Source organism: Syngnathus scovelli, chromosome 2 (assembly GCF_024217435.2).
Source record: "Syngnathus scovelli strain Florida chromosome 2, RoL_Ssco_1.2, whole genome shotgun sequence".
NCBI lineage: Eukaryota > Metazoa > Chordata > Actinopteri > Syngnathiformes > Syngnathidae > Syngnathus > Syngnathus scovelli.
The window spans coordinates 17,107,228-17,131,169 of NC_090848.1; the positions used below are offsets into that span (position 1 = coordinate 17,107,228).

Below are 23,942 nucleotides of genomic sequence, written 5' to 3' on the forward strand. Positions count from 1 at the left end.
TTGATAAATTTGGGTGAAGCCATCTTTCAAACCTGTTTGTTCAACATAATCAAATATATAACGGCAAAGACAGTTGCATATTTATTTCATTCATACAAGATTTACCAGACTGTGGGACCCAATATTATCACTTTAGTAATTAATTTTATTTTGCTTCTTTTAATAGTTCGTTTGATTCTCCAACACTTTTAGACAGCAAAATAGTCATTTGTATAGCCCTTTACAAGTTGCTACCAATATGTGACATCCTTTAAGCTTTGCCCAATGTTGTAAATCAGTTTTGATTTATCTCTCAGTCTCATGTGATTTTACAATATAAATGATTTCATAAATACAAAAAAAAGTCTTAACACAGGGTTTCAAATAATGTTTTATTGATGGGCTTATCCCCCTCCGCGAGTCGTCACCTTATCGTGGTGGAGGGGTTTGCGTGCCCCTATGATCCTAGGAGCCATGTTGTCGGGGGCTTCATGCCCCTGGTAGGGTCACCCATGGCAAACGGGTCCTAGGTGAGGGGCCAGACAAAGCACGGCTCACAAGCCCCTTATGATGAGTAATATAAATGGACTTAGTTTTCCCTCGCCCGGACGCGGGTCACCGGGGCCTCCCTCTGGAGCCAGGCCTGGAGGCGGGGCTCGAAGGCGAGCGTCTGGTGGCCGGGCTTTTGCCCATGGGGCCCGGCCGGGCATAGCCCGAAATGGAAACGTGGGTCCCCCTTCCCATGGGCTCACCACCTGTGGGAGGGGCCGAAGGGGTCGGGTGCAATGTGAGCTGGGCGGCAGCCAAAGGCGGGGACCTTGGCGGTCTGATCCCCGGCTGCAGAAGCTGGCTCTTGGGACATGGAATGTCACCTCTCTGGCTGGAAAGGAGCCCGAGCTGGTGTGCGAGGCAGAAAGATTCCGACTAGATATAGTCGGACTAGCCTCCACACACAGTTTGGGTTCCGGTACAAGCCCTCTCGAGAGGGGCTGGACTCTCTTCCACTCTGGAGTTGCCCACGGTGAGAGGCGTCGAGCAGGTGTGGGTATACTTATTGCCCCCCGGCTGGGCGCCTGCACATTGGGGTTCACCCCGGTGAACGAGAGGGTAGCCTCCCTCCGCCTTCGGGTGGGGGGACGGGTCCTGACTGTTGTTTGTGTCTATGCACCAAACAGCAGCTCAGAGTACCCACCCTTCTTGGGGTCCCTGGAGGAAGTGCTGGAGAGCGCTCCTTCTGGGGACTCTATCGTTCTACTGGGTGACTTCAATGCTCACGTGGGCAATGACAGTGAGACCTGGAAGGGCGTGATTGGGAGGAACGGCCCCCCTGATCTGAACCCGAGCGGTGTTCTATTGTTGGACTTCTGTGCTCGACACGGATTTTCAATAATGAACACCATGTTCAAACATAAGGGTGTCCATGTGTGCACTTGGCACCAGGACACCCTAGGCCGCAGTTCGATGATCGACTTTGTAGTCGTGTCATCGGATTTGCGGCCGCATGTTTTGGACACTCGGGTGAAGAGAGGGGCGGAGCTGTCAACTGATCACCACCTGGTGGTGGGTTGGCTCCGATGGTGGGGGAAGATGCCGGTCCGACCTGGCAGACCCAAACGCTCTGTGAGGGTCTGCTGGGAACGTCTGGCAGAATCTCCTGTCAGGAAGAGCTTCAACTCCCACCTCCGGCAGAGCTTTTCCCACGTCCCGGGGGAGGCGGGGGACATTGAGTCCGAGTGGACCATGTTCCGCGCCTCCATTGTTGAGGCGGCCGACCGGAGCTGTGGCCGTAAGGTCGTTGGTGCCTGTCGTGGCGGCAACCCCCGAACCCGCTGGTGGACACCGGAGGTAAGGGATGCCGTCAAGCTGAAGAAGGAGTCCTATCGGGCCGTTTTGGCCTGCGGGACTCCGGAGGCAGCTGACAGGTACCGGATGGCCAAGCGGAACGCGGCTTCGGCGGTTGCTGAGGCAAAAACCCGGGCGTGGGAGGAGTTCGGTGAGGCCATGGAGAATGACTTTCGGACGGCTTCGAGGAAATTCTGGTCCACCATCCGGCGTCTCAGGAGGGGGAAGCAGTGCAACGTCAACACTGTTTACAGTGGGGATGGCGTGCTGCTGACCTCGACACGGGACGTCGTGAGTCGGTGGGGAGAATACTTCGAAGACCTCCTCAATTCCACCTACACGCCTTCCATTGAGGAAGCAGGGCCTAGAGACTCTGAGGCGGATTCTCCAATCTCTGGGGTCGAAGTCACTGAGGTAGTTAAAAAACTCCTCGGTGGCAAGGCCCCGGGGGTGGATGAGATCCGCCCAGAGTTCTTAAAGGCTCTGGATGTTGTGGGGCTGTCATGGCTGACACGCCTCTACAACGTTGCGTGGACATCGGGGACAGTGCCTCTGGATTGGCAGACTGGGGTGGTGGTTCCCCTCTTTAAGAAGGGGGACCGGAGGGTGTGTTCCAATTACAGGGGAATCACACTCCTCAGCCTCCCTGGTAAGGTCTATTCAGGGGTGCTGGAGAGGAGGGTCCGTCGGGAGGTCGAACCTCGGATTCAGGAGGAGCAGTGTGGCTTTCGTCCTGGCCGTGGAACAGTGGACCAGCTCTACACCCTCGGCAGGATCCTCGAGGGTGCATGGGAGTTTGCCCAACCAGTCCACATGTGTTTTGTGGACTTGGAGAAGGCGTTCGACCGTGTCCCTCGGGAGGTTCTGTGGAGGGTGCTTCGGGAGTACGGGGTGCCGAGCCAACTGATAAGGGCGGTTCGGTCCCTGTATCACCGATGCCAGAGTCTGGTCCGCATTTCCGGCAGTAAGTCGGATTCGTTCCCAGTGAGGGTTGGACTCCGCCAAGGCTGCCCTTTGTCACCGATTCTGTTCATAATTTTTATGGACAGAATTTCTAGGCGCAGCCGAGGCGTTGAGGGGGTCCGGTTTGGGGACCTCAGCATCGCGTCTCTGCTTTTTGCAGATGACGTGGTGCTGTTGGCTTCTTCAGGCCGTGATCTCCAGCTCTCGCTGGAACGGTTCGCAGCCGAGTGCGAAGCGGTCGGGATGAGGGTCAGCACCTCCAAATCCGAGTCCATGGTCCTCGATCGGAAAAGGGTGGAATGCCCTCTCCGGATCGGGGATGAGATCCTGCCCCAAGTGGAGGAGTTCAAGTATCTTGGAGTCTTGTTCACGAGTGAGGGGAGGATGGAGCGTGAGATCGACAGGCGGATCGGTGCAGCGTCGGCAGTAATGCGGACCCTGTACCGGTCCGTTGTGGTGAAGAGAGAGCTGAGCCAAAAGGCAAAGCTCTCAATTTACCGGTCGATTTACGCTCCTACCCTCACCTATGGTCACGAGCTATGGGTCGTGACCGAAAGAACGAGATCTCGGATACAAGCGGCCGAAATGAGTTTTCTCCGCAGGATGTCCGGGCTCTCCCTTAGAGATAGGGTGAGAAGCTCGGTCATCCGGGAGAGACTCGGAGTAGAGTCGCTACTCCTCCACGTTGAGAGGAGCCAGATGAGGTGGCTCGGGCATCTTATCAGGATGCCTCCTGGACGCCTCCCTGGGGAGGTGTTCCGGGCATGTCCCACCGGTAGGAGACCCCAGGGACGACCCAGGACGCGCTGGAGAGACTATGTCTCTCAGCTGGCCTGGGAACGCCTTGGGATCCCCCGGGATGAGCTGGATGAAGTGGCTGGGGAGAGGGAAGTCTGGGAGTCCCTCCTGAAGCTGTTGCCCCCGCGACCCGACCCCGGATAAGCGGAAGAAGATGGATGGATGGATGGATGGATGATGGGCTTATCTATTTTTATGTACATGCACGTGTGTACATAGACCACATGAGAACAGCAATGTGGTTTTATGAGCCTCCTCGTCAGGTGGGACTGTGATAGTATCCAATTAAGGGAGCTGTAGATGAAATGATGATGAATTGTGGCGCTGTTGTCGACTGACGGAAGCACACACGCATACACACAGGACAGAAAAGCAGCGAAATGGAGCAAACGATGACAAAGCAACAAGGGCTGTGATGGAGGAGGTTGAATGAGTACAGACAGACAGAATTAAAACAAAATAACCAAAGATTTAACCTCAGCAAGCAGATGTGCAGAAACAAACAAATGAGGCAGGAACGTTTTGGATGATTGGACAGATATGTCTTCAAATGAAAGATGTGCATGCTTGAGAAAGTCATGCTGAAGGAATAAGGAATCATGAACGGTGGAAAAGATGAATGAGCTTTATTTGCTGTATTCATACAAATATTGAGGAATGGCATGTTGTCCCACCATTAAAGGCATATTTTCGTCTTGGTTTTTAAGCTTTAGGGCGGCACGGTGATGCACTGGTTAGCACGTCCGCCTCACAGTTAGGAGGGTGTGGGTTCAATTCCACCTCCAGCCCTCCCTGTGTGGAGCTCGGAAAAACCCCACTCGCGTGGGTTTTTTCCGAGCACTCTGGTTTCCTCCCACATCCCAAAAACATGCTTGGTAGACCGATTGAGCACTCCAAATTGCCTCCAAGTGTGAGTGCGGATGGTTGTTTGTCTCTGTGTGCCCTGCAATTGGCTGGCAACCGGTTCAGGGTGTCCCCCACTTACTGCCCGATGAGTGTTGGGAGAGGTCCGCAACCCCCGTGGGGACAAGCGGTATACAGTAGAGGATGGATGGATGGATGGATGGATGGATGGATGGATGGATGGATGGATGGATGGATGGATGGATGGATGGATGGATGGATGGATGGATGGATGGATGGATGGATGGATGGATGCAAATGCAACTAATGCAGATGCTGTGGGAGTTGGTGTGTCTTCCACTTTCTAATTCCAATTTTTTTAATGTGTGTGTGCATATTAAAAGGCAAAATGAAAGTGAAATATTTGTTATGCAGAGCACTAAACAGGTGGTATATAATATCCATTATGATTGATAACCTGCTCGCTTTTACCATTGTGTTTAGTATTCTCGTGAGGAAAGTGTATGTATATGTAAGGCAGCAGGCTGTGTCTGGGGGAGTCACGTGCAATAAATCATTGCAAAAATTAGCCGGCAGTGGATGTTCCCCTGTCCATTCAATCTTTCTGTCTCATTGTGCATTACTTAACCCCTTGCCAACACTCAGGCGTCCAATCTACATGTACACTGGGGATCCAGACGATGCTTGCATGCACACAAACAGGGAAATCATGTGCACACTGAGAGATAGGGTGCACACTTGTTGTTTAGGTATTTCAGAGGCTAACATAGCACATGGCTGATTGGCCACATGACCCCCCCCCCCCCCCCCCCCCAATTATGCAGAATCGATCGAGAATGTGCTATCAGTAATGACCAGTGACCTGCTTTACATGATTTATTATACATACACCTATTTGAATGTTGGCTTTGTTAAATGGAGGCTGAAGCAGTGGCTGTTCCAGAGTTAATATTTATGCTTATATTTCATAATTTTCATCATATTATATGCATAGTTGAATGTTGTCAAGAATATTATGTCCACTCCATCATAAAGAAATCCAGTTCCAGTCATGGAAATCTTTCTGAAATTTGAAATATTTTTGTGAAACAGTTCACAGTCAGCATTCTAACTTAATCGTGTTGTGAAGTGAAGGTCCACTGTGTGCTCATAAAATGCAAACATTATCCAAGAAGATCCATCCTCAGTTGCTGTTTTGCTGTTATAATGCACATTGTCTCCTTGCAGTTCATCCATCCATCCATCCATCCATCCATCCATCCATCCATCCATCCATCCATCCATCCATCCATCCATCCATCCATCCATCCATCCATCCATCCATCCATCCATCTTCTTCCGCTTATCCGGGGTCGGGTCGCGGGGGCAGCAGCTTTAGGAGGGACTCCCAAACTTCCCTCTCCCCAGCCACTTCATCCAGCTCATCCCGGGGGATCCCAGGGTGTTCCCAGGCCAGCTGAGAGACATAGTCTCTCCAGCGCATCCTGGGTCGTCCCCGGGGTCTCCTACCGGTAGGACATACCCGGAACACCTCTCCAAGGAGGCGTCCAGGAGGCATCCTGATGAGATGCCCGAGCCACCTCATCTGGCTCCTCGCAACGTGGAGGAGCAGCAGCTCTACTCCGAGTCTCTCCCGGATGACCGAGCTTCTCACCTTATCTCTAAGGGAGAGCCCGGACACCCTGCGGAGGAAACTCATTTCGGCAGCTTGTATCCTGGATCCTGTTCTTTCGGTCACGACCCATAGCTCGTGGCCATAGGTGAGGGTAGGAGCATAGATCACAACGTCCTGAGTCGAGGTCAGCAGCACGCCATCACCACTATAAACAGTGTTGACTGTGCACTGCTTCCCCCTCCTGAGACGCCGGATGGTGGACCAGAACTTCCTCGAAGCTGTCCGGAAGTCATTTTCAATGGCCTTGCCAAACTCCTCCCATGCCCGGGTTTTTGCCTCAGCAACCGCCGAAGCCGCGTTCCGCTTGGCCATCCGGTACCTGTCAGCTGCATCCGGAGTCCCGCAGGCAAAAACGGCCCGATAGGACTCCTTCTTCAGCTTGACGGCATCCCTTACCGCCGGTGTCCATCAGCGGGTTCGGGGATTGCCGCCACAAAAGGCACCAACAACCTTACGGCCACAGCTCCGGTCGGCTGCCTCAACAATGGAGGCGCGATGGTCCAGTCGGACTCAATGTCTCCCGCCTCCCCCGGGACGTGGGAAAAGCTCTGCCGGAGGTGGGAGTTGAAGCTCTTCCTGACAGGGAATTCTGGCAGACGTTCCCAGCAGACCCTCACAGAGCGTTTGGGTCTGCCAGGTCGGACCGGCATCTTCTTCCACCATCAGAGCCAACCCACCACCAGGTGGTGATCAGTTGACAGCTCTGCCCCTCTCTTCACCCGAGTGTCCAAAACATGCGGCCGCAAATCCGATGACACGACTACAAAGTCGATCATCGAACTGCGGCCTAGGGTGTCCTGGTGCCAAGTGCACACGTGGACACCCTTATGCTTGAACATGGTGTTCATTATAGAAAATCCGTGTCGAGCACAGAAGTCCAACAATAAGAGACCGCTCGGGTTCAGATCGGGGGGGCCGTTGCTCCCAATCACGCCCTTCCAGGTCTCACTGTCATTGCCCACGTGAGCATTGAAGTCACCCAGTAGAACGATAGAGTCCCCAGAAGGAGCGCTCTCCAGCACTTCCTCCAGGGACTCCAAGAAGGGTGGGTACTCTGAGCTGCTGTTTCGTGCATAGACACAAACAACAGTCAGGACCCGTCCCCCCCACCCGAAGGCGAAGGGAGGCTACCCTCTCGTTCACCGGGGTGAACCCCAATGTGCAGCCGGGGGGCAATAAGCATGCCCACACCACCTCGACGCCTCTCACCGTTGGCACCTCCAGAGTGGAAGAGAGTCCAGCCCCTCTTGAGAGGGCTTGTACCAGAGCCCAAACTATGTGTGGAGGCAAGTCCGACTATGTCTAGTCGGAACTTTTCTGCCTCACACACCAGCTCGGGCTCCTTTCCAGCCAGAGAGGTGACATTCCATGTCCCTAGAGCCAGCCTCTGCAGCCTGGGATCGGACCACCAAGGTCCCCCGCCTTTGGCCGCCGCCAGCTCACTTTGCACCTGACCCCTTTGGCCCCTCCCACAGGTGGTGAGCCAATGGGAAGGGGGACCCACGTTTTGTTTTCGGGCTATGCCCGGCCGGGCCCCATGGGCGAAAGCCCGGCCACCAGGCGTTTGCCTTCGAGCCCCACCTCCAGGCCTGGCTCCAGAGGGGGGCGGTGACCCGCATCCGGGCGAGGGAAAACTACATCCAATTTTCTTAATCGTCGTAAGGGGTTTTGTGAGCCGTGCTTTGTCTGGCCCCTCACCTAGGACCCTTTTGCTATTGGTGACCCTACCAGGGGCATGAAGCCCCAGACAACATGGCTCCTAGGATCATAGGGCACGCAAACCCCTCCACCACGTTAAGGTGACGACTCACGGAGGGGTGCTCGCAGTTCATTTATCAAAAAACATTTATGGAAGCCTGAGCAATATGCATTTCTAAGAGCATAACATCTACTTCATGCAATGGATATGGAGAACAATGAGAAATCACATTTTTTTTCGGGTGAAATGAGGAACTAGAAGATGCATTACAGTGACACTTATACTGAATGTATACAGTGTGTATTTAGACACGGATTGATTTTGTGGATCTGTTAGTGTCAAACTGTCACCATCATGAAGCCTTTAATAATTGTAGAGATGTTTTTAAAGTAATATTTTAACATTCTCAACCACCATACATGTGCAAAAAACAGTTATCTACTGTTATTTGTAAAAACTATTAAATAAAAACAGAAATGCATTTTAACCTGTTTACAGTCTATACTCATGGTGCAAAATTAATAATTAAAAAAAATAAACGCAAAAAGGACCGATTCTCTAAAGTAAATTAAAAACCAAACTCACTATGAATTGATCATTTCAGATTCGCATTGTAACTCTTTGAACTTGAAAATAAATAAATAAATAAATAAATAAATAAATAAATAAATAAATAAAATTTAAATAATCTTCAATATAATATACAAATCTACTAATCAAGTCATTATAATCTGTCATTGCATTAAATGACCTACAGGGATATTATGCAATATCGTCTCCCTCCTTTGCACTGTTATTGCTATAATAATATGTGCTAAACAATAAACTAAACTAAACTAAACTAATTATGCAAAGCTAAATCATGAACAAATGGCATGATTGCAGATACAAAATGCCATATTTATAACAAAATCTCAGTAAGTTTTAACTGTCAAATTAAAGAGGCAAAAAGTCCCTGTGAAGTAAAGAGACACAAACACTACTTGAAGTCTATTTCTAACATACTCTCTAGGTATCTGCCAAGATGACTAATTACGTGAGGGCAACCTGAGCATGCACACAAACTCAGTTTTTTTTCTTTTACCCTCCTCATCACACAGGCAGCCTTGGTAAAAATCTGCAGTTCTTCGTAATCGACCAGATATACACACACATGCACGCACACAAAAATACACACAATATCTATCCCCACATTCTGCAGAGACATGCAATCCATAGAGACGATTCATGTCGCGGGAAAGTAAACGAGTGCAGGAGCAGATAACGAATGAACCCGAGCCAACTTGCAGTGTTACTGTAATGAGGCCGGCGAATGCTTTCTGCTCACCTCGTACTTTGGGTGTCCCAACGTAACCTCTCCTGCCTCCTCCTTCCCAGTCCTCCTGTCACCTCTAAATGACTACTCGTCTCTCTACTATACTTTGCTTCCTCTGCCTTTAAACACTTCACACTTTTTGGGACAGTCCCAGTGGTCGTTGTTCACTTTGTACCCGTTTTCCATGTTTTTGTCCTTTGTTACCGTCCTCATCGTTTTAATGTCCTCTCTGCCTAATTCGTATTCCGCAATAATTTGCTCTGGAGCCGTCCCTAAGCTTGCCTCACATTTCGCCACATTTCTTTCCCACCAACCCGCTCTCCTCGAGTCTTTTCCCTCAGGAGCCTGGCTACTGTATATGTTGGCTCAGGTAGATTAATTACATGTAGTGACATGCAGGCGCTGGCCAGAGGCTCCAGTAATGAGTTTGATTACTCATCTCCAGCAGCACTGGGGACTCAGGGGAGTGGAGGAAGGACATACTGGCGGGCAGAGGGGGCTTTCATTTGGGAGGGACGGGGTTCAGAACTGCAACTTTTGCCTTGCTGGGTTCCGCCACTCGAAAACTTTTAACAGAATTGACACCGACACTCGAGATCAAAGCTTAACCACGTCAAGGCAGTGACCTGCGGATAGCGGCGTAGAGAGGCTAAGTTGATAATAGGTTTTATAGTGATGACTGACTACAAATGGAAACAATAATGTTAAAAAAACTAACATAATTGTGAGTGTGACTATATATATATATATATATATATATATATATATATATATATATATATATATATATATATATATATATATATAAAACAGTCATCCCTTCTTGTTCAAACAAGAATGCGAAGAAAATCCCCTTTTAAAATGAAACATGCTTTTTCTATCAATATTTTCTAAAAGTGAGTCCAATTTTAGTAAGTAGAGCAGCATCATTGAGCATTTATTGGGTACATCAAGAAGACTTATCTTTGTTATAAATATTGAAAAATATCGCATTTTGAATAATGTGTTTTTAAGATGTGAAATTAAATAAGACAAACATATGCATCAGCTTGCAACCTGTTTTACAAGTACAGTGGAATCTCACAGTTTACAACATTTTAGCTGTTTCTTCTCTTACATGACAATTACATATGCTAAGTGCATGATACATAAGTGCCATTACAAACTTTTCCCCCACTTTATTTCAACATATTGAAAAAGTTCAGTTACAACCAGGCATGATTTAATGAATATTAATAAGATGGAATGAATGAAGGGTGAAGAGCCACTTTGAACAGATTGTGTTCAAGTTGTGCCAATCTATTGTACATTAATTATTATCATCAGCTTTAATGCAAACCTGCACATCATAAATTTGCTTTTACTTCCTTGTATGCCTATTTTTATCTTCATAAGTACCCTCGAGAAAGCCGATTAGACCTTGGGTGATTGCGGCCGTGTGAGAGGGTGTCACGGTGTGGTCTGTGTTGGCATTTTAAAGCATGTGACCGTATGAATAAAGCATGATGTGGCGGGTCGCCGGGATGGGCAGGAGCCGACTGGAGAACAAGTCCACCCAGTGTTTTGGTGACAGCAGACAAGTGAAACCCCTTAAAGTTTAATGGGGGCCTGGCCTCAGAGGGTCCTATTGTTTCACTGCTGGCTGTCAGTATTTAGGCAAGTATTTAACTAGTGGGACATTGTGGCAATGCTAATAAAAGCATCCCGCCTCGTGTGAGTGTCCTGGATGAGGGTCTCCACTGGATAAGGTTAAAGAGGATATGGGCACAAAGGCAGATAGAGTGTGCTGGAGGAGAGACACTTTTAGTCTGCATCATAAATGTGCTACAAGCCCCACCGCACGCACGCACATTTGAGGTGGTCAAGTTCGGTCTACCAAATCAAGTGTGTCAGTGAGCAAATGGAAAATGCCAATTTCACTTTGCAATTTCCCTCCCTATTGCATCTCTCACTCCTCTCTCATGCGGCCGCTGTATCGTGTGAGTGAATATATCTCACACGTTTACCACTGTTTGAGTCTTGTCCTCACCTTCTTTTTCCTCTTCTATCATTTTGCTGTTGTCTATGGCCCTTTCCTCCAATTCCCATGACAGTCGCACATGCCCATCCAGCTAAACCCCTTCTGTCATTTCCTTGTGTGTGTGTGTGCGTGCGTGCGTGCGTGCGTGCGTGCGTGCGTGCGTGCGTGCGTGCGTGCGTGCGTGCGTGCGTGCGTGCGTGCGTGCGTGCGTGCGTGCGTGCGTGCGTGTGAGAGTGTATACTATTTTGGTCACTCTGCATGGTCATGCTGGATGAACAAGCCAGGATGAATCACAATGGAATTAGTTTTTTTTTATTCACCTGTTTAGGTGACTCACTCTGTTTTTATCTTTTCTGTTTCTTAGTATGACTACGAAGGCGGTGATATCAGTGACCTCCCAGTTGACCTTTCTGTGCTTTGGAATGGAAATTTTGTCATCGACAATCCTTTCAATATCCAAGGTAAAACTGCATTTTTTTTATTGAAATTTGTGTGATTTGTTTTTTGTGATTTGGTGAGAAACAATGGCAGGTAAGTGACTCTTAAACTGATGTTGAATTGTTCTTTGCAAATTTCCATGGTAGTTATTTTGTTTTATAACGGTTGGGTAATCCACAGATATTCACTTTATATAATACAGCGTGATTAAAAAAAGAATTCCCTATTTGTATGTTCATATTTTAACATCCTTACAAGAAATTGAAATGATAAAGTGTAGTGCATGAAGTTTTTTTGATTCTGTATTCATCAGCTTTTCAAGTATTGACTCACAAGGAACTTTCGCAGAATGGTAATTAACTTTTTGTAGTCACTCTTCAAGATCTTGTTAAGTTGTTGGTATGGCAGCTTCCTTAACCAACTTCAAAGAAAAAGTAAATGGTTGTTTAGTCAGGACTTTTGACTAGCCCCTCATGGAGTTTGCATGTTCTCTCCGTGCCTGCGTGGGTTTCCTCCGCGTGCCTCAGTTTCCTCACACATTCGTGTGATTGTGAGAGTGAATGAATATGATAATGATGACAATCAGTTCAGGGTGTGCCCTGCTTACTTCCCCAAGACCACTAGGCTAGCGCACTCTCGTGAGGATAAGCGGTTTGGAAGAAGACAAAGAACAACAACACATTTAACCAGATATATGTGACATAGACAGATCTACAAATGAAGAAACCTGTGAATAGTAGAACAAACGATGGGTGAGCATGATGGGTGGACAGCAACTTAATGAATATGCTGTGCAATGGCAGACGGGGAAGATGAGGATAAAGGAGTTGAGAAAGGAAAAGGAAAAGTAACACACGAAGATGACATTTATTATTTTAATGACTCTGCGCATGGAGTGGAAAACAATTATGCATTCAGAATTTTTTCTCAAGTGTAATATATTGAGCTGGGGAGACTAATGAATTCCGACGTCCCATTACACAAGATAACATAAGTCGACCTCTCAAGTGTGTCCCACGGAAATTTGTTTAAAATTTGCATACAGATTCAGGTTTACAAACATTTCTGTTGCTTTTTCCTGTCATTTCCTTCTTCTAGTCACTATTCATTTTCTATTTTTAGATGAAAAAGTGCCCACTATGCGTTGTGTCTGACCCACTTCTGAGAGAAGTCAAACATGCAGTTCGTCTTCCAGATAATTTGCAAATGAGTTGCTTAGAGGTTACAACCTAATTATTCTGCCTGCACAATTTCATTGAAAACATGCTCCTCCGAGGTTTGCTTCTGTTGTCAAATCTTAATCGGTTTAAAGTCTTGAATCGGACATGTGCTCGTCAATAATTCCATCCATCCATCTATTTTCCAAAACCGTTTCTTCTGACGAGGTTCACAGGCATGCTGGAGCCTACCCCAGCCGACTACGGGCGGTAGGAGATAGACACCCTGAACTGGTTGCCAGCCAATCGCGGAGCACACAGAGAGCAACAACCATTCACACTCACAATCACACAAACGGACAATTTGGAGTGGCCAACCAGCCTACCATGCATGTCTTTGGACTGCCACGCAAGCACAGGGAGAACATGCAAATTCCCCACAGGAAGGGTGGAGCCAGAACTGAACCCCACATCTCTGAACTGTGAAGTGGCACGCTAACCAGAGCTCCACCGTGCCACTGTAACTAAATGAATAGTGACAATTTCTACACTATCAGCCACATGTTAAACTTCACAAAACTGCTTTGCCAAGACTTTTGTAGGACTATGACATGTACAAAATTGTCACACAGTACTTATGTAGTCGGGCTTCTTGGAAATCAAATTCCCTCATTATCATTACATAAACCTGTCGAAAAAAAAACATTAAATAATTGTCCTTGATCGCACAAAGCTTGCATAAAGACTTTCTCCTCCTTGTCTCCTCCTTTTTTCTACCCATCCTCCATTAATCCCTCACCATTCCATTCCCTCTCTTTCTCTTTCAACATCCAACCCGCATTATTGTATTATCCATTTAAGGAGGAGCATTATGGCGCTTGCCCAGCTTTGCCCTAGTGTGAAGTGGAGATGTTAATTAAATCATTCATTTGCTTCAGATTAATTAGTGTTATGCTACTTTTAAGATAAACCATTGCTAATCAGATTAGGGTGTGCTAAGGCCAAGGCTGAGGCAGATGGATTCAAAAAGAGCTCACTTTGAAGTCTTGCACTGTTTGCGAGGAACAGACGGGGAAGGAAGGATGACTTTCTTCTATGCTCAGGGCCACTTTTTCTTTCCTTTTTCAATGCGTTTTTAAAACACCACAAAATGTTCAATTTAATAGTGTGTTTGTATCCAATATAATTAGCTCACTCACTCACTCACTCACTTATTCGCACACACACACACATGCACGCACGCACGCACGCACGCACGCACACACACACGCGCACACACAAAGGAGTTAATGGAATACATTTTTACTCAATAAATAACCAATTTAACTTTCTCGTTAAAAACAATTAATTTACTTTCATCATCACAACTGCTTTAGGCGTGATTAACATTAAATTTATATAGATAAGCATTAAATATATTTATTCACACCATCTCGTGTAACTGGATAATTCAGAATTGTTCTTACCACTGAATGTTTTAAACTAATCATTCAACAACCCTAAATTAATTTAAAATAAACCCTACAACAACCAGTACTTTACTGATGAAACAAGGATTGGAAACGTCTTGTGATGAGACCGTTGCCTAACAGTAACTGAATGACTGATGGATGTAACAAATCAATGCAATTGAGAGTCCAATTATCTGTTTCAATTAATGATCAATCACAAATAATTTTCTGTCATCACTTATCAATGAAGTTATGTTGTTGTTGGTTTTTTTTGTCAAATTTAAAAATGTTCTTTCATTGAACAAATCTATTTGCAATGTTCTATGTGACCAAACTGGAAGTACGTCATTGTTTTAGATGCCAGAGATTAACAAATCCATTTTACTCGTCAATAACTGTAAACTAGTTATCCTGCTCATCAAAAACCAGATATACATAAAAAAATATATATTATTATTATGATGATGATTATTTTCATTATTTATTTTGTGTGCCTTCCAGCAACACCCTCCTGCCCTCTATCGAAAAGCAAATTCCTTGGATAATTGACTTTTACTGACTCTAAGTTACCAAAGTAAAACTTCAAAGTGTCTAAAAGTGAATTTGAAACAAAACAGTCTTGTATGAAAGCAGGCACAAGAAACATCTGTTTGCTGAGTTAGACTATTAGGCAAGATACTTTACTAATGACCAACAATCTGAAGTAGTATTTGATGAATGTAACGATTTTTTTTAAAGCGTGATTTACAGCACACGACGAAATGGAAATGTATCTCTTAATAACTGTTATTTGTAATGTTTGTCTTTCACTCTGTTTTGCTATCCAGCCCACCTGTATAAGTGCAGGGCACTGCGAGACAGCTGTGGCATGTGTCTGAAGGCAGACCCCCGGTTCGAGTGTGGCTGGTGTGTCCAGGAAAAGAAGTGCTCTCTACGGCAGGAATGTACTATTGGCTTCAATTCCCACCTCCCCCTGCAGTTGGTTGATGGAGGAGGCTGGATGCACGCTGCATCAGGAAACAGCCGGTGTACCCACCCCAAGATCACGAAGGTAAAATATAAATATGCAAAGGATATGACGACAAATTCAAAACCTTGAAAAAAAGTCATGCACTTTTTTTGCATTTCTTACGTACTAAATCCTCTTGAGACCTATACAGAGTGCAGCATTTTGAATTGCCTAAACTTGTGTGGCCCTTCATTCAGTATATACGTAATAGGAATAAAAAAACTCATTGAAAGACATAAAAGACAGGCTCATTCAGTGCTCCATCTTAATCCCATCTCCATCGTTTGAAGGGTGTATGGTTACCTGCAGAGATCCAAGGCTGGGCAACATTGATAGGCCATTGCATCATCTCTCTTTGGTGAAGCCCTTAGGTTACAAAAACTCCTTTTGGTGTCCTTCACAGAAGAATGAAAACTGTTCTGTTTTAACTTGTTGCTATTAAAACAAGTGCATGTTAGCTCCTTGGCTTTGCCCTTGGAACAGAAGATGTATCATTACTCAGTGTTACGTCAAAATGGCACTGCCAAGGGAAAGACCGGTTGATGTTTCTTTGATTGTGATTTTTGTTTACAATATTCTTCCTTTTTGGAATGGTATGCCGCATTTTTTTGTCTATTTACTTGGCATTCCAGTCACAGTACAGCAATAAGGAGCTAAAAACACCCCTGTCTGTTGATTGGTTGAATCATCTGTGTTTTAATAGAATAGAAGAACAGAATCAGAAGAAAAGTACAATGGGTTACGAAAGAGAGGATAGAGAGGTATCTGTCCTAGATGTAAAGAAAAAGCGCACGGCAATGTACTATCGTTGTGTCCACTTGCTAAAATTACAATTGAATTATACTGTGCATTGTACTCAATGTAGAATGTACTGATAAGATCTAAATCCCTTTTAACAAGCTCAGGGCACCCAAGGGATGGAAATGACAATAGGCTTATTTTTTTATAATTTATTTTAGGTAAGTACACTGGTGGCGTAGGTATAGGTAAGGTACAGTGTGTAGGTACTGAAGTGTAAGTGTACTACCCGGCTTTGTTTGGGGGCTTGCTGTCTTGTCATTCGTCCACCGCCTTCACCTCTTTTTTGCACCGTCAGGATGCTTTTATGTTCTGGTTATTGAGCATAGACTGCATCCTCAGCATACAAGCTGCATATGATGACGGCTTTGGCTGAAGAGTACCCGTGATTCCATGAAGCAAGAGTAATGTGTTTTTATTTGCTCGTAATAGTGCAAGTAGAGTGAAACTAGGGGCGATAAATGCCTTGAAGAGTTATGACAGCAAAAAGTAACAGACCTTTTGCTAAGGGAGTAGTAAATATTTTCTTGATGTATTGTTTCTTATGAAAACCTTTGTTCAAGAAGTAGTACTGTAAAATACTGTCAATGTTTTATATTATCTCATGTGATTTTTATGTCTACGATGAATGACAGACAGTCATCTAATGATGACAGGTATATGTTCTGATTGTTTACATATAATGTAAGACTCAAATATGCAAATCAAGCAATGAGTCGTGTGCTTGTCCTATACATGTTCTTTTTCATGGTGGTCAATTCCTCTGGAAATGTCACTTTGACCTCGGCTGTAAGCTTTTATCACCGATCTATAGTGTATAAAGTAATAATGTGTTTATTCCGTTTATTTCTTAAAACTGGTAGCATTTTAAAAGGATACATTATAAACGTGATGTTTGAGACAAAGTAAATTCATACTTAATTTCACTTCTGCCACATTATCTGCCATTTGTCTGTGCCAAAATTTGCATCGCCAGTCTGCAGTCTGTTCTGCCAAGAAAGAGTGGCATACAAGACAATGTACAGATAACACATAATTACATTTTGATGCTTGTTAAGGATGAGGCATGTGTAAACATGCTCCTGGTTTAAAGTGTGTATGTGTTGGCGATAACCACCATGCATCCGTCATTCTATTTGTTTTGTCACGCCACACCTGTCCCCGTTACGCATCATAATCTGGCGTGATAAATCACATTATGGTTTCAGGAAGCATCACCGAGTGTTATCCCACTACAGCCCGACCATGTAGACCGAGGCTTCATAATAACTTTCACTGAAGCCCTGAGATGTCACTTTGGTTTTGTTTTGCGTTGTATGTCATAGACTTGTTTTGTCTCTCTATTATTAAGTTGAGAGTTTTATTAATAGCATCTTCTTTTCTTTTTTGCAAAATGTATTTGTAGTTTTCAATTGACATATACTAATAATACACACAAATAAACAGTATAAAACAACAACACATCGAAACTGACTTAGATAATCAATACAGAGACCTAAAAAAAAAAAAAAAAAAACATAAGGTGCACCTAATGGCGATTGTAAAGATAATCAAAGGACAGGTGACAATTCCATTTCACAGTTCCAGACCAGGTAAATTGTCCACATGGTATGTTATTAGAGAGTCCCAGGTTTCTTGGAATTTGTTGATGGATCCAATAATGGTGCATCTGATCTTTTTCAATTTGAGATTGTACATAACATCCCTAATCCAGTAATGATGAGAAGGTGGGGTGGCAGCCTTCCAGATGAGCAAAATTAAACATCTGACTAATAAAGAGCAAAAGCCAACAACCTTCTGCAAATGAGCAGGGGGAGCTGATTCCCTAGTGTCAGAAAATCACCCAAATACAGCAACTAATGGAGATGGTGAAATGTGACAAGCATAGACATTGGAAATCACTTTGGAAAAGAAGGACCAAAAAGGAACCAGATCGCATTCTCATTGTTCACAAATATGCACGTTGGAATAGGCACGGCAGCCGTAAATGATAAATAATAGGATAAATAAATGATATCCTGCCTTTTGTTATTGTATATAACAAATAGCATCTTCATCATTTATGGTGTGTGTGCTTGGGATCGATTGGTCAGTCTCGAGTGTGCTTAATATGTGTGGCTTTGGGTGAATTACTTGAAAGGTTATCTTACAGGCATAATTGGAGACTAATTGGAATATTTTAACACTGAATTAAGAGATGAGAATGAAATACAATGAGTTAATCTCTCTCTCGCTCTCTCTCTCTCGCTCTCTCTCTTTCTGCAGTTGTTTCCTGACACAGGACCCCGCCAAGGGGGAACCAGGGTGACCATCCTCGGAGAAAACCTGGGTCTACACTTCAGAGACATACAGATGGGTGTCAGGTTAGGCAAGGTGCCCTGCGTCCCCATCGAGACAGAATACCTGAGTGCCGAGAGGTAAATTGGAGGATAGATCCCTACAATGTATGTATTCAGGTACAATCTTGAAGGTGTATTTGTCGAGGCTTAATTTTGAATTTGTCATAAGTCATTGCATTTTCCTAATGGATTCATCTGTATAGATATACCTGCAGGGCTGGAGCGCTATCCTAAACTACTATATGCAGACCTGGTCTCCAGGAAATCAGAGGATACAAATACACAAACAACCATTCATACTCACATTTGCTCCTATTAGCAATTAGGGGTTTTCAGCATGTTTTGCGAATGTGTTCCAAACAACCATGAGCCGGATGCAGACTCCACATTGGAAGGCCTTGAACCCAGACACCACAAGGCAGATGTGCTAAAAATGTCTGTATCTAACTGTGCTTCCCTGATCCTTGATTTAGAATGATCTATGTTTTTAAAACCTGCATAATGTAAAATTGGACAATATAAAGCCTACAATTCCCCCTTCAATTCATAACAATTTATTAGTTGACCAGACCGGGACATATGCTATGCGATACACCCGATTTTTGTGTGTGACGATAATAGGAGTCCATCTGTTGTTCCTCTCCATTACTCCCTACATATGTGCTTCCCCTTACTTTGCCATCCTTTTATCCTGACATTTACTCCTCTGCAGGGTCCTGCACGGTTGAGGAATTGAGTTCAGGCAAATCAAACCATCTCTCGATGGTACAGTTAGTTGAGAAAGCATGTGGAGATAGCAGAGCGCGTTTCAATTTGAATAGAACACACACTTGAGTTAATCTCCATATCTTGACATTCTGCCACCTCTTCACATACACAGTATGTTTTTGTCTTATTGTCCCTTCAGTCGCACAGTTTGATTTTCTTTGTGCACACATGCTCAAACATTGCAGAAGTAATTTACTATATCAAGTGTTTTGGTACAGTGATATAATGCGATCGGCTCTTTATTGTGTATACAAATGTGTAAATCTTGATTCTTATTTTCACTGTGAGCTCTTTCTCCCTCTTGCTATTATCCCTCCACCAACAGAATCGTGTGTCTGCTGAATGATGCAACAGGATACAGAGTACAAGAGGCTCAGGTGGAAGTGTGTGTGAGAAACTGTGTAAATGACTACAGGGCCCTTTCCCCGAGGCCATTCACATTTGTGGTAAGAACCGCACAATAGACATTGAGACGGCTTTACCATGAACACCATTATTAATTGTCATTAAACCTTAACCCTTTAAACCTTCATTAATCTTCTTATGTCTCAGCCTGTTCCTCTTTTTGAAGAAGCTCTCCAAACTCATTTGTTTTGTCTCTCTTTTTGTAGGTCTATATGTGTACTTTTTCCAAATTGAGCATTTCAATAGAAGCACAAGTGGCAGTAGCTTTTTAGGTTGTTTTTCTTTTTTGGTTACTCTTTACATCTATGCACCAAATAACCTCCAGTGTCATACCGGTCCACAGTCTGGTGGTGGGGCACACCTGATCAATGTAGTGGAGGAATGATGTGTTGATTTTTTTATTGTTTTATTTTCTTGTTAAAATAAATTTTCTAGATCTAAAAAAAAAAAAAAAAATCTGTGTTTGTTTGTTACGTGTCTCTTCTCCAGACACCATTCTTTACCGGCATCCAGCCTTCTCAAGGCCCGATATCTGGGGGCACCCGTGTTACCATAGAGGGGAGCTACCTCAATGCAGGCAGCTCTGTCTCTGTCAGCATTGGACCACAACCCTGCCACTTTAAAAAGTAAGACTATATCTGTCACTTACAACGATACAGACATTTTTGCTTCTTTGCAACAAATGTTTCCCTGTTTGATGTTCAACAAAAGTGATTTTAACATTTGTTGACCCAAGAAAAGCTCACTGGAGACGATAGATTTGGAAAGCCTGGGAAGAGAGCAGAAAGAATGTAACAGCCAACACATCTGTTTAAGTAGTTGTTCATGTGTGAGAAACAGCAGTATCAGCACCATGAAGGATGAGCCATGCCTGTGTACCTTTGCTGTCAGTTCTTTCAGGTGTATGTCATATGTGCATGCACAAGTATTCTTCACAGGAACACAGCAGCACTTGCCCTGAACTCACGTAGGTTTTTTCTTAATCTCAGGCAAGAAGAACATTCCTGGCTATCACAACAGTGGCATGCATGTCAAACGTGGGGATTAGCCCCTGGCTGCTAATCTGTGTTGAAGCAACTACTGTGTATTAGCTTTGATGTTGCTGCAGTCATTTCTGTCGCAGCCCCCTCACAGTAAATCCAGTTGATTCCACTTCACTGCAACTCCGTCTTTATCTGTCAGACCTGAACTGTGCCACCGAGTTTGTAGCATCTTGTCAAGGTTGCTGATGTACGCTTTTAAAAGGGGTTGCTATGGTGACAAGACGACAAGGACATTATATATTATTTCGCCACAAAGGTAAATGGGGAGCGGGAGGGTCTTAGAAATAGAAAAACAGGAATACAAATTCCACAACTTGCATCACCAAGGTATGTACACCAGCCTCATTTCAATGACGGTGACTGAGAGTCAACTCACTGAAATTGAAAACATACATAGACAGATGCATGTCCATACCGCATTACTGTTGTGTAGTCATGTCCTAGAAAAGCAGCCTAGACGTAGCTGTACCAAATATATATTTGATTATGTTAGCTTGACAGAACTCAGCACTCATGTTAACAACATAAATAGTTATCAACCATCCACAGTCCACACACTTAACACTTTAGCCGTCTGCATCATTCATGTATAGCTGCAGCAATTCAATATGGACCCATAGTAGAACGGATATACGCTGTTCTGCCCTCATTAGTACATTTTAGCTTATTATGTTCACATATTTCCAATACTTTTTGAAGGCATTGACATTGAATATTTTTACCTCACTTTAATTCAACATGCTCTTCACTTACTGACGACAAAATTGAATGCAGTTTGACCCACATAGAACCCCCTGGGAAGGAACTAAGAGTTTGGTGTTGCCTATGACCTCCAAGCTAAAACTGACTTTTACTTTTAAGTATTACAATTAATGATTATACTCTAAGGACAGTCATGTAAATTGTTCGGTATTTGATTAACTCCTAGAATGTAAATTGTACTTTTTGGGTGGGAATTGTCCATCAACCTTTGTACATATAACAGTCCAAACAGAAAATGTTGTTTGTCCATCCAGGAGGAACGCCCATGAAATAGTATGCATAACACCAGCTGGCCTGGCTCCAGGAAGTACGCCTGTCTTGGTAGACATAGATGACGCTGAGCTCAGAAATCCAGAGGTCAAGTTTAATTATACCGAAGACCCCACTGTGCTGAGGATTGAACCGGACTGGAGCATTGCCAGGTAAACTTTTGTTTCATGGAATCAATTGACTACATTTTATTCAGCTACAGTATCACACAAAGCAACAAGGCAAGCAAAGACTGCCGGGAAAAAGCATTACGCACTAGATTGGTTTTCATTTCATCCAATTGTTGCAATAGCTCGACAACACAATTATAAAGAAAAACATGAAGTTAGGCTTTGACAGTTTTTACCCTTTCCCACCAAGATGGCAGTGATACAGTCATAGTGTGAGCACTTGAACAAATTGAATGGTTAAGTTGCTTAGAGACAGACAGCTATTCAAACTTGTATTCACACCTAGAAGCAGTAAATGGTCTCAAATTAGCTTAACGAACAGCAAATCTTATCTCTTAATTCAATCCTTGCCATTAATATTGACTACAGGTTACATTATCACTTTAGTAGAGTGTTAAAATTAGATTTTTTTTAGTTTTGTATTGACCAAGTAGCTACATAAATTTTCAAAGTCAGGGAATCTTTCTGCCTGTTATATCTGGACAGGGCCAGATGTAAATTCCAAATCAGAGCTGACACTGGCTTCAGACAGAGATAAATTGCTGGTGCCTTCAGAGATTTTTCATCATGGTGAAGTCAGTTTTTACTCTGAAAGAGATCAATGTTAGAGAGTGGGGTTGTCATAGTCAATTGGCCATTCATGCCTTTACTCTGAGTGTTAATTAAAGAGTCGGCTAACGACAATCAAGTTTCTAAGTTTCCACCTCAGCAAATTCTTATTGCACAACTTTATATAATGGACTACTGCAGTGCATGTCAACTAGTAATTAAATAAAGATATACTCAATATGCCACGTTGAACATGAGTAAAGCATTACCTGAAGAGCACAGTAAAAAACTTAACCCTAGTTTAAAACCCTAACGCTAATTTGAAACCCTGGTTTGAAACCCTAACCCTGGTTTGAAACCCGTTTGAAACCCTAACTCTAGTTTTAAACCCTAGTTTGAATCCCTAACCCTAGTTTGAAACCCTAACCCAAGTTTGAATCCCTAGTTCAAAACCCTAGATTGAAACCCTAACCCTAGTTTGAAACCCTCACCCCAGTTTGAAACCCTAGTTTGAAACCCTAATACTAGTTTGAAACCCTAGTTTGAAACCCTTACCCTAATTTGAAACCCTCACCCTAGTTTGAAACCCTAGTTTGAAACTCTAACCCTAAACGCGAGTTTGAAACCCTGACTCGAGTTTTAACCCTTAGATGCATGAAGTGCGTAGGGTACAGTCACTTGAGCATCTAAGGGTTAAGACAAGGGCTGGGTTAACATGCACATCATATTATATATATTATTATTATATAAGAATAATAAAATTTGTTTATTTACTGTGTCATTATATAATTCTTATTAAATGAAGAGAATAAAGGTGTAATCTTATTGAGGCTCTCTTTCTAAAGAGCCGGCACATTAATTGGGTAATATCATTAAACCTAGTATTTATTAAGCTTCTTGTTGCTTCGCCATATTAATTGTGTATTATCATCGGACATATTTGTTGAACTTCTTGTTGCTTCGGATTTGAAAATATCCAACAGGAGAGTCAAATTTAGCTTGTTTTTATTTTTGGAAGAGATACAAATATTGATAAAATTATATTAAACTACTCATGGAGAAAATCAGGAAAAACATTAAAACAAAATGTTTAATTGTCTGTGAAACTGAAGACAGCACAAGAAAAAAAAACACCTACATTAACCTGAAGGTAGAAAATTACAAAACACTTTCATTTATCTGGCATGTTACTGACAATGTCACCGTCACACCTCAGCTCAAACAGAAAGTATGACGAGATGATTAGACGTGAAATCTCACTTGATCATCTCGGCCTCATTGTCTGCCTTTGCGTGCCATCAGAGAATTGGCACTTTAACTCAAGCGGTGGTAAGTGAGGGAAGGCATTTAAAGGGAGTATTAGGGCATCATCATTGTACAAGTCCTATGACGATCAATTTGGATGAAGGCAAAGCACTTAAAATGAGTCAATGACAAGTGCTCATCTGGGATCCAAAAAAGAGACCAAGCTAATGGTGGAGGTTAGAAAAGTCTCATATAGTCTCATACCAGAGAAACTCATGGAATGTGTTGGTGCTATCAGGAAGTGTCCATTTACTTTCTACACTTGAATTAAATGCAACGTCAGTAGCTTCTATTTGATCGAGTCATCCGTAGTGGCAGTGCCA

At 43.9% G+C, this 23,942-nt stretch overlaps 1 protein-coding gene across 3 annotated transcripts in view; it reads left to right on the forward strand.

The window, feature by feature from the left end:
- The window catches only part of LOC125988746 (plexin-A1), a 180,468-nt gene that overhangs the window by 128,257 nt on the left and 28,269 nt on the right, over positions 1 to 23,942 (forward strand). For all 3 annotated transcript variants that reach the window (XM_049754359.2, XM_049754361.2, XM_049754360.1), the window contains 6 exons: positions 11,520 to 11,616; positions 15,029 to 15,252; positions 18,274 to 18,425; positions 19,441 to 19,561; positions 20,010 to 20,146; positions 21,580 to 21,747. In XM_049754359.2, coding sequence (XP_049610316.1) covers positions 11,520 to 11,616; positions 15,029 to 15,252; positions 18,274 to 18,425; positions 19,441 to 19,561; positions 20,010 to 20,146; positions 21,580 to 21,747 — 899 coding nt within the window. The remainder of the gene's footprint in view (positions 1 to 11,519; positions 11,617 to 15,028; positions 15,253 to 18,273; positions 18,426 to 19,440; positions 19,562 to 20,009; positions 20,147 to 21,579; positions 21,748 to 23,942) is intronic.